The sequence below is a fragment of the Rhinolophus ferrumequinum genome, chromosome 17, assembly GCF_004115265.2.
Source record: "Rhinolophus ferrumequinum isolate MPI-CBG mRhiFer1 chromosome 17, mRhiFer1_v1.p, whole genome shotgun sequence".
NCBI lineage: Eukaryota > Metazoa > Chordata > Mammalia > Chiroptera > Rhinolophidae > Rhinolophus > Rhinolophus ferrumequinum.
This window is the reverse complement of record NC_046300.1, coordinates 49,465,801-49,481,687: the sequence shown is the minus strand read 5'-3', so window position 1 is coordinate 49,481,687 and position 15,887 is coordinate 49,465,801. Positions and strand designations below refer to the sequence as shown.

General features: G+C 41.3%; 2 protein-coding genes across 2 annotated transcripts in view; one reads left to right on the top strand and one right to left on the bottom strand.

Moving 5' to 3' along the window:
* The window catches only part of CACNA2D3 (calcium voltage-gated channel auxiliary subunit alpha2delta 3), an 841,437-nt gene that overhangs the window by 772,606 nt on the left and 52,944 nt on the right, over positions 1–15,887 (bottom strand).
* On the top strand, positions 13,551–14,502 carry LOC117037025 (prothymosin alpha). The gene has a single exon (XM_033132709.1). The coding sequence runs from the start codon at positions 13,719–13,721 to the stop codon at positions 14,043–14,045; it is 327 nt and encodes a 108-aa protein (XP_032988600.1). The 5' UTR covers positions 13,551–13,718; the 3' UTR covers positions 14,046–14,502.

Genomic DNA, 15,887 nt, shown 5'->3' with positions numbered 1-15,887 from the left:
AATTGAAAAGAAGTAGGTCCGAGACGAGAGCAATGTTCCCATCAGTCACTGCTGAAGTCTCTGTTGAAGAGCCATTTATTTTGTGGTTCCTCATAAACTCAAGCAAATGCGAACCTAGACACTGAGAGAACGTAATACACTAAGGTATTAAAAAAGAATTATGGGCTTCCCGAAAGAAAAGTTCTAGAGAGGCAAAGGGCACATTGGCAAGCGGCTGCCCCCACTCCCATATAGACCAGGATGCAAAATCCAGACCTGTCCCTGCCCAGCCATTTGACCCTCAATAGGTCACCTCACTTTTGTGGGCTCACGGCTCCTCTCAGCCAAATGAGGGTATGGGTCGTCATGAACTCCACAACTACCCAGCAAGCTCAGCTGACACTCTGTACTATAAACCAGAAATGGGTACAAATACTATGGAATTATGGGGTCTCCCGGCATCTCCGTCAGTATATTTATTTTTGAATAGCCAAAACAAAACAAAACAAAACCAAAAAAAGAATTTTTTAGCCCTGATTCTGCCAAACTCTCACTTTCTCACTCACCGGCAACGGTGGTGGCTTTTATTCCAATTTTGTTGGGGTCCAAGAAATTGTATTTCACAGTGTGGAAAAAAAAAAAATGTTCTTTGCGGGGACAAGGTCAGCTTCAGGGGGAAGAAATAGGAAAGCTTTGTCTCTGAGTATTTCTCGTGAGAATATGTAGATTATATCTTTTAAATGGGGATGAATTGTGATTTAAAGAAATGTCATAATATGCTGTGAAATAAACTCAGAAATAGGTTTCTATCCAATTCCTGACAGATTAGTTCCTCTGTTTGTTAACTGAATTTGTGCCTCAGCTTCTATTTACTGCTCTGATTGTTATTTTCAAATGTTATTTGAGCTACATGATGCTTCCAGGATTTATTTTCTGTCCTGTGCCACGATAAGCATTTCCTGCCGTCCCAAAGGAAATCGACAGGGAGGAAGTGATCACCAAGGGACCACTTTCCCAATAGTCATCCACAGCCTGTGTAGAGCACTCTCCTACAGCAAAGTGAAACTCAACCAGAATTAATTGTTAAAGTTATCTAATGGTGGCCACTCTGAATCAAATGAGGCAGTAACATGCATTTCAGACTTCTGTCTCTGGATTTCCCAAGGCACCATCAAATTTCTCCATAGTTACCACCAACGTCCTCTCTCCCTCTGTCCAATAAGAAGAAATGCGTTTATTTATGCCAATGACAAGCAGACTCCTAACATCTGATTTTATTACACTATCTCATTGCAGAAAGCTGTTACCTCTCCTTTACACTCACAATAAAGGGTGACAATATTTATCAAAAAACTCATTATTATGTGAGACAAAAAGCTAAAATTGGATTTTCAAAATAAAAATAGCAATCAAGTAAAATCTCATTTAAAGCAAATAGACTTTTTCACTCTGACGGGATTATTGAATGCTGATGAGTTCTCCGCAGTGAGTGCTGGAAAAGGTTGTACTGCTAAGTAGTCCACCCCAAACATCCTCAGTTTTCATCAGTCCTGGCACAGACAACAAAAGAATTTGCATTAAAGTTATTTTAAAACTTCAGCTTTGGGCAAAATACAACCTAACTTTGATAAATATTATTGCCTGTAAATACACTTCCAGAAGTGTGTATTTATCAACATTTCAAGCCCACCAGCTTATTCAAGGTACCAAAACCAGCTTCCAAATTTAGGTATTTGCTTCAAACCACTAAAAATACCATTTTAAAAATAGCTCATGTATTGTGATAGCTTAGAATGTGCCAGACTTTGGCCAGGACATTCATGCTTACATTTCCCATCACAATCAGCTGTCAGGGACTCCATCACAAGAGCACTAGGAAAGAAGACAGAATCAACTCCAAAGCCCGTGTCAATAAAATGCACATGGGACTTGGGCCAGCTCACAAGAATTGTTTAAAGGGCAAATGAGACAGTTGATGGCAAAGCACTTGAAAAACATTTTGAAGTATAGGTGATGGGTTCAAATCCTACCCCTGTCCCATCAGCTGGAGCAAGTCACACGACTCTCTGAGCTCATGGAATAAAGTATTCTTTATTTGATGGAGGTTTAGATTAGGACAGATTTTAATAGGAGCATACATTTTAAAACCCAATAATTTATTTAGAATTAATTGAAATAGCAATGTCTCTTTCTGTTGGTCTGCCTAACCTTAACTGTTATTTAAATTCAGGGTTATTTGTAACTTTTTAAAAAAGTCTAATTGTAAACAGCCCCTGTGCTTAATACAAAGTTAACCATCAGATGGCATAATTCATCCCTGGGGAAGTTTATTTGCTTTTACGATCCCTCGTGGTAGCTGTTACTGCTAAATATGAATATCTTGATTAATAGCAGCAACATAATTGGTGTCCAATATCTGTTCATCACCACAGCTCAATTTCTTTATAAAATACCTCCTTATATAATAAATAAGACTTTCATGTTCTATCTGACAGCTTGGTTAAGAACCCTACGATCAAACCCTTTTACACTGTAAGTAAAGAATGACTATTGTAAGTATCAGCTGTTCTGCTGTTTCCGCTCAGGCTAGAACCATCCAATTGTCACAGAGAAGAGGGACAACTCCAGCCATACCTGGTTGGGGGACAGGGACCCTAGAAAGCCTTTGTTATTCATCACTACCGAGTCAACCAGATGGTTGGCTAGCTCAGAGACCCTACTCAGAGTTAACACGTACTGGGTACCCTCCTTCTGCAGATGTTTGCTGAGCACCTGGTGGATGTCAGAGGAGAAGATGCAGCCCCTCCCCTTAAGGGCCTCCGAGGCTGGGAGGTCAGGCAAACGAGCACAGGCTTAGTGCATGCAATACGCCCAACTCTAGGATTACTGACCTAGCACATCTCAGGACACCAATCAGCAGGGGATCAGCCAAACCTGCTGAGGAAGGAGACAGATGGTTCTTGGAAGACACTAAAGTTAAGGACACAGGACCTGGGCCTTGAAAGAAAACAAGATAATAACTATACAGAGAGCTACTCCGCATGACACGGGGAGAGAGCAGTTGCTGGCAGGTAGAAGGCCTGGGCCCTAATCCCAGTTCTATGGCCGGGTCTCCTTGGACTGAGGGAAACCTGGGTGGAACTTCAGCGTCAGCAGTGAGCTCGTGTATCTCACTGGCTGTGGGTGTGAGCTTTGTAGTTCACAGAGCTGGGCTGACTCCAGTCACGAAACCTCAGTTTCTCTACATGTGAAATGTAGATGGTAACACATTCACGTGCAAGACAGACCTCTGTGGCATGCCCACTCAGGGTCATGAGCTCTAAGTGAGTTTGCCTGGCACAAAGCAAGTGTACAGCAAACCAGCCTGTGTGTGGTCTCACCTGGTCAACTGAGCTTCACTCACTCCACCCACCTCCTGACACTGCATCGAGCAAGGGTCTCAGAGATGTACAGTCAGTATGTCAAGCTAAGGTTGTTCTTCATGTTACATCCACCTTTCTGGAAGACTTTCCTTTCCCCATTAAGATGGAATGAAAAAAGCAAAGAAAATAAAATATTAGTTAAAATGTATAATGAAAAAAAAAGGAAAAAAGACTCTCAGAAACTAAAGGTAAGAAAATCCAGGGCACAGATAGATATAGCCCTGGCCATAAAAGGGGTGTGACCTGAAGACCCAACTGAAGGATTCTGGACCTCAGCAAAATTCCACTAAGGTGTGGCTCCTCCTCATCAGGCAGGAGGTGGAGGTGTGGGGGGCTCAGCCAAGCACCCTGGAGAATCAAGACCTACTTGTGTCAGAGAGAAGAACGGGGAACAGTTAGGCCAAGAGCAGCTGCAGGATCCCCACAGAAGGGGTCTCTGTGGGGAGCAAGAGAGCAAGGTTGCCTGAAGTCCGGCTTTCCAGATCTTTCTGCACATCAATAATCCACATGCAACTAGTGAGATGCTGACAAAAGAGACAAGTGGTCAAGTTCCCAGTTTCTGCTGAACAGTTTAATCTTCAGTGGATTCATGGCTGTTTCTCATTCCCATTTTTTTCTTCTTTCAAAACTGAAAAGGTGCTGGACCTCTGATGAAGGTCAAATGACCTTCCCAGGATGAGCTATGTATAGCCTCTCAGGGGAGAGCTTCAAGCCACTGCTTTCTACCTTCTCTCCCCAAAAGGGTTGACAGTGCAGGCAGAGACGGAACAGGCACTGCCATCTTGAATCAGTATGCACGCTGAAGTTTAAGAAACACGCCTGCTATACAAATGAACCTCCAAGACTGTCACCTAAAGTACCTTCCGAACAAAGAACCTAGAGATTCTGGAAACCAAGCCCTCCCTGGACAGCCCAACCCTTACAGTCTCAGACTCTGCCGTTCTGTAGCCCAGAACAAAAAGCCCTGTACCCAAAAGCGGAAGCCCACTCAAACATCCTATCTCATCCCTATTTATTTTAAAACTGCTTCCTTCAAAGAGCATCATTTTTTATTATGACATTATAGATTATTTCTGTTCATCACATCAATTAATCGGCTCCTGACTGTTGAAAATGCAGACTGATTGGACTTAAGTAAAAACATACAGCCAATTTCATAATTTCCAGGCAAACAACCAAGACAGCCCTCAGAAACAGCAAAGCACAGTTTGTAACAATGCCACTCAACCCTGCCTTTTTGTTCCTGTGTCTGCTTACTAAAGCAGACAGAAAATGTAAGAGCTTCTGCCAGTGTGTGGACTCAGGGAGGCTGAACTCCTGGCAGACAAAAGCCAGCTTCTCTCTTCCTGTCCACCTTGGGAGACCAGAGATACCGAAATGGCCAGGCAATCAATACTTGATTGTCTCAACTGCTTTAGAAACAATTCTAAAACAGAGGCAGGGGTAAGTATCCATGGAGGCTCAAGCTGTCTTTGAAGCCGATTCTAGAAGACAAAGAGAAGTGTGGAAAACAGTAGAGCCTCTCGTCTTAGGGGGAAGGCCACTTTCTAAGTATTAACCCCTGGTTTTCCTGCAAGCACCAGCATCACAGAGGGCTCATGACCAAACTGTAACCTCCAGAGAAGGGTCTGGATCACAGTACACATGGCAGCTCACTTTTATAATCCTTTTTACCTTGTCTTCCCCAGTTTTGCTTCCATCTCTATGGAAACTGGAATGGGAATCAGGAGCCAGCCCTGAAAATGATAGTCAGAAACTATCTCCTAATTCTATTTCCATGGAAACAGATGACAGATCAGTGGAAATAAGGTAATATTGTTAAATAAGATAATCCTTTTAAAAAAGAAATTCTCCTTCCCTGATTTTCCACCAATTTCACAGAGCTAAAATTTGAGAATATATACATTGCTCGTGAGCTCCAAAAGCAGCAACATTCTCTGCAGGTTAAAGATAAAAGTTGGGGACAGAGAAGCAAGAATCCAACCACACAGGAAACCAGGGAAATTAAGGAAACATCATCTCAACAGCAATCACAAGAGGCTGAAGTAGAATATTCTGCACTCGTCACACAGCTTTGTCTCGGGCCCTTCATCAGCTTCTGCAATAGCACTGTCACCATGTTATGATGGTTTTAACGAAAGAAAGTAAAAATGTTTCCTAAAAACTAAACTCTCGTGGAAACTTTACAATGGGAAGGATCAAGTATGGGGACAGGATTATTCTCCGCAGCCATGAATTCGCCAAAGCTAACTATCCCATAAAAAAGCCCAAAGAGCCTCCAGTGCTCAGCAGAATTGAAAAACACCTCCTGAAAGGGCAGCAACCTGGTGGTGAAGTGTGACTGCTCCACCTACCATTTCTGTTACGAGGAGTGAAACCAAGAAAATGGAAGATGTCCTGCCAAATCCTCCCTGCGAAATGACTGGGTCCAATACCCAAAATAGTGAGCCACAGACAAAGAATTTGAATTTGCAGGCTGAAAATGTAACACATCACAGCATTTCAGGTCGGAAATAGACAGGACTCATGGGAACTGGCATATTCAGATAGATGGTATTTCTTCTGAAGTAGATGGAAAGAGATTCATGCTGTGGAGCAGATAACACGGCTTCATCCACCTTTTCCTTGTTATCATGGTAACAGCCCCTGCTTATGGGGCACTGGCTTTCTGGCAGGCATATGCTAGACAGCTGACATGCCTGTGCTACATGCCCCTCTCAGGGAGATACTGCAGAGAAGGGGCCTGAGGTTCGGGGTCACTCAGCCAGGGAGCTGGGGCTGCACTGGAAACTCAGGCCCTTTGACTTCTGGCTCCAAGTTTTCTAAACCCACTAGAGGCTGCCCCAAATAGACACTTAAAACCCCTGCAACCAGAGAAGAAAGCATAACCTCTAGGGAGCAGGCTATGCAAAAGTCCATGCAAATGAGTGACGGGCTATTTGTTGCCATAGGAAGCACTGAGTAAATGGTTTTTGGATGAAATGCATCCAAAAGTAAAAATGCATTGGGAAGAAGGAATAAAAAAATCAAGAGGGAAAATGGAGAAACAAAGCATACATTCTCATATTTTAAAAATATACAAAACCAACGTTTAAAAAACAATAAACAACGACGAACAAGGGAAGGCTTAAAATCACCTTGTGATAAAAGAATACAAAGTAGTTTTGGAAGCGGATATAAATATGTCAAAAGAAAATGTTCTTGTATTTGATAACAGAGTTGACAATGACATCGCAAAGCTATACAAGCTAATGATACCACAATACACAGACTCAAGCCATGTGGGAAACAGATTTTAAGGCTGAATCAAAGAAAAAACCTCAGGTGTGTGTGCCATTATGTTTCCAGCACAAGCTGCAGTATGAGCATAACTGAATTAAAACACAAAATGCACAAATTGGACACCATCATTAGCCCTTCAAAAGAAATCAGAAAATAAGATAATAGCAAGGAATTGCTGTGACACAAAGAAAAAAATCTTCAAGAGTGTGAACAGAAACATATTCTGAAAGCAGCATTAGTCGGTGCATTCATGGCTGTGGTCCAGGGAAACTGTTTCTTCCTTAAACACATAAAAAGAAAATTTGAAACTAAGCAAACCATTTGGAGAAACAGAATATTTGAACAAGAGCAGCAGAAAAACTCATAATCTGGTGGGATGTATGTAGTTAAGGCAGTCAAACCCCGAACCCAATGGAACACAACAAAGCATCTAAGAGGATATTCTCTAATGCCTGGTACAAATATTTAGAGAACAGGGCCCCCTTTCACTTCAAAAGCCTTTTAAAAGCAATGAAATATTAGCTACAATAAACGTAGCACAGAATGTGCATTTGAAAACAGCAAAAAAGTTCAAGTTGTTGAACTTATTTGTACTCGCAAGGAAGAGGTCAATGTCCTATGAATACAGGACATAGAGGCAAATCCAAGTCTGAGGATAGAAATGGGCTTGCCTGACTCCAAAGCCCAGGTCCCAGAGACAGAACAGGAATTGCGCAACAAAACAAAACAAACAAACAAAAAATACCACTAACTAAGAAGCAAGTGGAGCAGAGGAAAAAAAAGGGAAACAGTACCTCCCGAACCAACCCCATCACCACTACTACCAAACTTCTGTCTGCTCCTTTAAGAAAAACCTGAGATGTTTTTTCTCAGAATAAATTAAAGTTAATCAGTTTACTTCTGCTTTTTTGGTTTTTTGGTATGTTTTTTTTTATTTTGATTTAATTTATTTTAATGGTTGCCTTCTTTTAAAGCAATATTCCTGGATTTCCATTTGTGGCAGTTACATGTTTTCCATTTTATTTTATTTTTTTACTTAGTTTCAGGTGTACAAAACAATGTAATAGTTAGGCATTTATCATTTATATCCCTCACAAAGTGATAACCCCATCCTCCAATCTACTACCCATCTGACATCGCATACATCAGTTCAGTTCCATTATTGCCCCTATTCCAGGAAATCACTTTATGCACAGTTAAGATGGGTGGCAGAAGATTCCCAACCCACTTCAAAAGTCATAACCACAGAAGAATGATTTGCCATCAAATCATTCAAAACTCCCTGCCTACCCTCCCCAGCAAAGGCATATTCTCCTTTTGCATGTCTTTAAGCCAGACTATAGCGGGTATCTGGATGAGTGGTAGACTTCTAGCACAAACACCTTTGAAAGCAGGGGACCTATTAAGTGGGCAGCATTTTCCAGATCCTAGAGCAGGTCTGCAAACTATAGCCAAGGGCCAAGTCCAGCCACTGCTGTCTTAGTAATAAAGATGTATCGGAACACAGCCATGCCATTCCTTTAGGTATTGTTTAAGGCTGCTTCACACTGCAATAGAGTTGCAAAGCCTAAAATATTTACTATTTGGCCCTTTAAACTTTGCTGATTCCTAGAGCAAAGCAAACTTTAGTCTTCAAGTATCAAACTCAGCCCAGAGCTTGTTTACAGAATCAAATTCCATCCAAATTCCTAGACCCTCCCCGAGATCTTCTGACTCAGTGGGTCTGAAGAGAGGCCCAGAAATCTGCATTTTAACAAGCTCGAAGAGGGTTGCAAACCACATTCTAAGAAACTCTATGTAAAACAGCAACTGCAGACATCATCAAAATGGCGGCATGAGGTGAGATACTGTAAATCTCCTCTGGAATTTACACTAATCGAAAAACTATAACTCCCCAAAGGACTCCCTTTTAGCAGATAGGCAAGACGAAGAGGCCCACTACTGAATTCACCTAAAGGTGGGCGAATCGTGCGAGCGGGGAAGGAAGGAAGGGAGAAGTGCAGAGACGGAGCCACGCGGACGCAGGACGAAGCCCTAGCTCAGTGCTCCGAGCGCGCTGCATCCCAGAACTACCGCAGCTGCACGAGAGGGAAGAACTTGGACTGCTAGGGCTCCGCTTATGACCCACAGGGCTGAGGGGGCAGCATATAACAGAGCTGAACCCAACACTCACGGCAGAGACCTCAGAGAAAAGACTGAGGGAAGAAGGCTGAAAACGGTGGTTTAAACCCTCACTGCTGAGCAGAGAGCGGAAGCCTTAGGCACTGAGACAAGCCGCCCCCTCCCTACCCTCCCAGAGCTCGCCCCACCACCATCTGCCTGGTGCTAGAAGCAGAACAGTAGCAGTGTCAGATCAAAAGAACAAAATATTCGCTGTTCTGAGAACTGTGGACCACAGACACAGATTCGCAGCCCAACTAGTTCTGGCAAAGGGGAGGGAGCTGTGGAAGCAGGACAGGCTGTGGTGGTGGTCGCCGCCATTGTTCTGGGCCACCTCTCACAACTCACCCCGCCCCTGGCCCCACCTATCTGAGTGGATCCCTGCAGGAGTAAACAGAACTGCTGAAATATACGGGCTCTGAATCTGGTGCAGTAAGAGCTTTGGAACTTCAACAGCTCTCCCCATACCCACACGCACACTGCACCCTGTGACCCGGGCGAACTATAAACAGAGGAGAAGCCCGTCTCCCAGGGAATCCCCCCATTGTATGAGAAGCTGGAATAGTGCAGACGAAACATAGCACTACGGTGTCACAGAGGAAAAAAGGCTGCAGTCGGAGAGAAAATAAAACATTCTACAAACAAGTACTGGAAAACAAAAGAAAGACCTCTTCCTATCAACCTGTTGCAGAAGCCACTCCCGTAGATGTCTAGGAAGACAAATAATAAATCAGTAATTGCCATGAATAACCAAGGCAACAAGACAGCTCAGAAAGAAAGTGAAAAGTATCCAGAAAAGGAACTTAAAGATATGGAAATATGTGACTAAAATGGCAGAGAATTCAAGATTGCAGTTCTGAAAAAACTCAATGAGATGCAAGAAAACAGAGAAAGGCAGTTTAATGAACTCAGAAACACAATCAAAGAACAACATGAGCATTTTACGAAACAGATTGAAATTTTAAAAAAGAACCAATTAGAATTTCTGGAGATTAAGAACTCAATAGAAGAAATTAAGACTGAAATAGCCAGCTTAGGTAGTAGAGTTGACCAGATGGAGGAAAGAATCAGTGACATCGAAGATAGAAACCTGGAAATGACATGGATGGAAGAAGAAAGAGACTTGAGACTTAAAAGAAATGAAAGAACCCTACAAGAACTTTCTGACTCCATCAGAAAGAGCAATATAAAAATAATGGGCATACCAGGAGGAGAAGAAAGACAGAAGGGAACAGAGAATATATTCAAACAAATCGTCAATGAAAACTTCCCAAACTTGTGGATAGAACTGGATCCTCGAATCCAAGAAGCAAATAGAACACCTAATTACCTCAATCCCTACAGGTCTTCTCCAAGGCACATTGTACTGAAGCTCTCTAAAATCAATGACAAAGAAAGAATATTCAAGGCAGCCAGGGAAAAGAAGACGGTAACTTACAAAGGAAAGCCCATGAGATTATCATGAGATTTTTCAGCAGAAACTCTACTAGCCAGGAGGGAGTGGAACCAAATATTCAAACTATTGAAAGAGAGAAATTATGAGCCAAGAATAATATATCCAGCAAAGATATCCTTTAGATATGAAGGAGGAATAAAAACCTTTCCAGACATACAGAAGCTGAGGGAATTTTCTAATACATGACCTGCACTACAAGAAATACTAAAGGAGTCTATTCGACCACCATCAACAGGGACAATTTGTGGCAACCAAAACATAAAAGGGGGGAGAGTAAAGGCTTGAACCGGAATATGGGAATGGAGAAAGTAAGCATGCTGAAGAAAATGGAATACTCTAAATATCAAACTTTCTTTTACATAAACTTAAGGGTAACCACTCAAAAAAAATCCAGAACTGAAATATATACTGTAATAAAAGAAGAAACAGAGGGAAACATCAGAGAATACCACCACACAGAAATAATAGACAACAACAAAAAGGCAAAGAAACAATGGAGACACAGCCTTCCAGAAAACTAAAGATAGAATGACAGGAAATCCTCACATATCAATAATCACTCTAAATGTAAATGGACTGAACTTACCAATTAAAAGGCACAGAGTAGCAGATTGGATCAAAAAACTAACCCCAGGGGGTGGCCCGGTGGCTCAGGCGGTTGGAGCTCCATGCTCCTGACTCCGAAGGCTGCTGGTTCGATTCCCACATGGGCCAGTGGGCTCTCAACCACAAGGCTGCCAGTTCGATTCCTCGACTTCTGCAAGGTATGGTGGGCAGCACCCCTGTAACTAAGGTTGAACACGGCACCTTGACCTGAGCTGCCACTGAGCTCCGGGATGGCTCAGTTGGTTGGAGCACGTCCTCTCAACCACAGGTTGCCGGTTCGACTCCCGCAAGGGATGGTGGGCTGTGCCCCCTGCAACTAGCAACAGCAACTGGACCTGGAGCTGAGCTGCGCCCTCCACAACTAAGACTGAAAGGACAACAACTTGAAGCTGAACGGCACCCTCCACAACTAAGATTGAAAGGACAACAACTTGACTTGAAAAAAAAAAAAAAGTCCTGGAATTACACACTGTTCCCCAATAAATTCCTGTTCCCCTTCCCCAATAAAATCTTTAAAAAAAACAAAAAAACTAAAATCAACCATATGCTGTCTCCAAGAGACACATCTCAGCTACAAGGACAAGCATAGACTCAAAGTGAAAGGGTGGAAATTGACACTCCAAGCAAATGCTATCCACAGAAAATCAGATGTAGCCATACTGATATCAGATGAAACAGACTTCAGGGTGAAAAAGGTAACAAGAGACAAAGATGGACATTTCATAATGGTAAAGGGGACTATACAACAAGAAGACACAACAGTCATCAATATTTATGCCCCTAATCAGGGAGCACCGAAATATACCAAGCAACTAGTAACAGAACTAAAGGGAGAAATTGACCAAAACACAATTATAGTAGGGGACTTAAATACATCATTTACAGCTATGGATAGATCATCCAAACAGAAAATAAATCACAAAATAGCAGCCCTAAATGACACATTAGATGAAATGGACATAATTGACATATATAGAGCACTTCATCCTAAAACATCACCATACATTTTTTTCTAGTGTACATGGAACATTCTCAAGGATAGACCACATATTGGGACATAAAATCAGCCTCAGCAAATTTAAGAAGATTGAAATCATACCAAGCATATTCTCTGATCACAAGGCTTTGAAATTGGATATCAACTGCAAAAAGAAAGCAGGAAAAAACACAAATACATGGAGATTAAACAACATACTTGTACAGAACGACTGGGTCAAAGAAGAAATACGAGGAGAGATCAAAAGATACATAGAAACAAATGACAATGAAAATACATCCTACCAAACTTTTGGGGATGCAGCGAAAGCAGTTTTAAGAGGGAAATTTATATCATTACAGGCCTATCTCAAGAAACAAGAAAAATCCCAAATAAATAACCTCATGTTACACCTTAAAGAACTAGAAAAAGAAGAACAAATGAAACCCAAGGTCAGTAAAAGAAAGGAAATAGCAAAAATCAGAGCAGAACTCAATGAAATAGAGAACAAAAAGACAATAGAAAAAAATAATGTGACAAAGAGCTGGTTCTTGGAAAAGATTAACAAAATTGACAAACCCTTGGCTAGACTCATTAAGATAAAAAGAGAGAAGACACTAATTAACAAAATCAGAAATGAAAAAGGGGAAGTTATCACAGACACCACAGAAATACAAAGGATCATCCAAGAATACTATGAAGGACTATATGCCACCAAATTCAATTACCTAGAAGGAATGGACAAGTTCAAAGAAACATATAGCCTTCCTAGGCTGAACCATGAAGAACTGGAAAATCTAAACAGACCGATCACCAGTAACACAATTGAATCAGTCATCCAAAACCTTCCCAAAAGCAAAAGTCCTGGACCAGATGGCTTCACTAGTGAATTCTACCAAACCTTCAAAGAGGATCTAATACCAATCCTGCTCAAACTCTTCCAAAAAACTGAAGAAGAGACAGTACTCCCTAACTCATTTTATGAGGCCAACATTACCCTGATACCAAAACCTGGTAAGGACAACACAAAAAAAGAAAACTACAGACCAATATCTCTGATGAATACAGATGCAAAAATCCTAAACAAAATTATACCAAATCGAACACAACAATGCATTAAAAAGATTATTCATCACGACCAAGTGGGGTTCATCCCTGGGGCACAAGGATGGTTCAACATCCGCAAATCCATCAATGTGATACATCACATAAACAAAATAAAGGACAAAAATCATATGATTATATCAATTGATGAAGAAAAAGAATTTGACAAGATACAACATCCATTTATGATTAAAACACTTAATAAAATAGGTATAGAAGGAAAATACCTTAACATAACAAAGGCCATACATGACAAACCCCCATAATTAATGGTGAAAAACTGAAGCCCTTTGCTCTATGTTCAGGAACACGACAGGGCTGTCCCTTATCACCTCTGCTTTTCAACATAGTGTTGGAAGTCCTTGCCAGAGCAATCAGGCAAGAAAAAGAAATAAAAGGCATCCAAATTGGGAATGAAGAAGTTAAACTGTCACTCTTTGCAGATGACATGATGCTATATATAGAAAACCCTAAAGACTCCACCAAAAAGCTATTAGAAACAATCAACGAATACAGTCAAGTTGCCGGCTACAAAATCAACATACAAAAGTCCACTGCAGCTGCTCTGAAAAGCCATCTTTGCATTGTTCCCGTGTCTGGCTCCCCACTCGCCGCAACCACCTCCGCCGCGCGCCTCTTCCGCCGCCGCGGACTCCGGCAGCTTTTTCGCTAGAGTCTTCGAACTCTCGTTTTCTTTCTAATCCGCTGCTTAGGATCACCGGCGTGCCCCACCATGTCAGACGCGGCCGTGGACACCAGCTCCGAGATCACCACCAAGGACTTAAAGGAGAAGAAGGAAGTTGTGGAGGAGGCAGAAAATGGAAGAGACGCACCTGCTAACGGGAACGCTAATGAGGAAAATGGGGAGCAGGAGGCTGACAATGAGGTAGATGAAGAAGAGGAAGAAGGAGGAGAGGAGGAGGAGGAGGAGGAGGAAGGTGATGGTGAGGAAGAGGATGAAGATGAGGAGGCTGAGGCAACTACGGGCAAGCGGGCAGCTGAAGATGATGAGGATGACGATGTTGACACCAAGAAGCAGAAGACTGATGAAGATGACTAGACAGCAAAAAAGGAAAAGTTAAACTTAAAAATAAAAAAAGGCCGCCGTGACCTATTCACCTTCCACTTCCCGTCTCAGAATCTAAACGTGGTCACCTTCGAGTAGAGAGTCCCGCCCACCTGCCCGCCCACCACGGGCAGTGCCACCCGCAGATAACGACACGCTCTCCACCACCCAACCAAAACCACAACGTGAATTTGCAACAGGGGAGGAAAAAAGAACCAAAACTTCCAAGGCCCTGCTTTTTTTCTTAAAAGTACTTTAAAAAGGAAAATTTGTTTGTATTTTTTATTTACATTTTATATTTTTGTACATATTGTTAGGGGTCAGCCATTTTTAATGATCTCGTGATGACCAAACCAGCCTTTGGAGCGTTCTCTGTCCTACTTCTGACTTTACTTGTGGTGTGACCATGTTCATTATAATCTCAAAGGAGAAAAAAAACCTTGTAAAAAAAGCAAAAACAACAACAAAAAAACAATCTTATTCCGAGCATTCCAGTAACTTTTTTTGTGTATGTACTTAGCTGTACTATAAGTAGTTGGTTTGTATGAGATGGTTAAAAAGGCCAAAGATAAAAGGTTTCTTTTTTCCTTTTTTTTGTCTATGAAGTTGCTGTTTATTTTTTTTGGCCTGTTTGATGTATGTGTGAAACAATGTTGTCCAACAATAAACCGGAATTTAAAAAAAAAAAAAAAAAAAATCCACTGCATTCCTATATACTAACAATGAAATCTCAGTAAAAGAAATACAAAAAACAATTTCTTTTGCAATTGCAGCAAAAAGAATAAAATACCTAGGAATAAACTTAACCAAGGATGTGACAGACCTATATGCTGAAAACTATAAGACATTTTTTAAAGAAATTGAAGACACAAAGAAATGGAAAGACATTCCGTGCTCATGGATTGGAAGAACCAACATAGTTAAAATGGCCATATGACCCAAAGCAATATATAGATTTAATGCAATCCCCATCAAAATCCCAATGGCATTTTTTAAAGAAATAGGACAAAAAATCATCAGATTTGTTTGGAACCACAAAAGACCCTGAACAGCCAAAGCAATCTTAAGAAAAAAGAACAATACTGGAGCTATCACACTCCCTGACTTTAGCTTGTACACAGGCCTACAATAATCAAAATGGCATGGTATTGGCAGAAAAACAGACACATAGACCAATGGAATAGAATTGAGAACACAGAAATAAATCCACATAAATATGGACAGATAATTTTTGACAAAGAAGCAAAAAACATACAATGGAGAAAAGACAGCCTCTTCAATAAATGGTGCTGGGAGAACTGGATAGCCACGTGCTAAAGAATGAAACTGGACTGCTATCTGTCACCATGTACCAAAATTAATTCAAAATGGATCAAAGACTTAAACATAAGACCTGACACAATAAACTGCATAGAAGAAAACATAGGTACTAAACTTATGGACTTTGGGTTCAAAGAGCGTTTTATAAATTTGACTCCAAAGGCAAGGGAACTAAAAGCTAAAATAAACAAATGGGACTATATGAAACTTAAAAGCTTCTGCACAGCAAAGGAAACCATCAACAAAATAAAGAGGCAACCAACTGAATGGGAGAAGATTTTTTGCAAACAGTGCCTCCGATAAGGGGCTAATATCCAAAATATACAAGGAACTCATGAAACTCAAGAAAAAAAAACAAATAACCCAATTGAAAAATGGGCAGACGACCTGAAGAGACATTTCTCCAAAGAGGACATACAAATGGCAAATAGACATATGAAAAAATGCTCATCACTAATCATCAGAGAAATGCAAATAAAAACCATAATGAGATATCACCTCACCCCAGTCAGAATG

Excerpts from the sequence above, each read along its gene's own strand:
- LOC117037025 (XM_033132709.1), top strand. The coding sequence starts at position 13,719 with ATGTCAGACGCGGCCGTGGACACCAGCTCCGAGATCACCACCAAGGAC.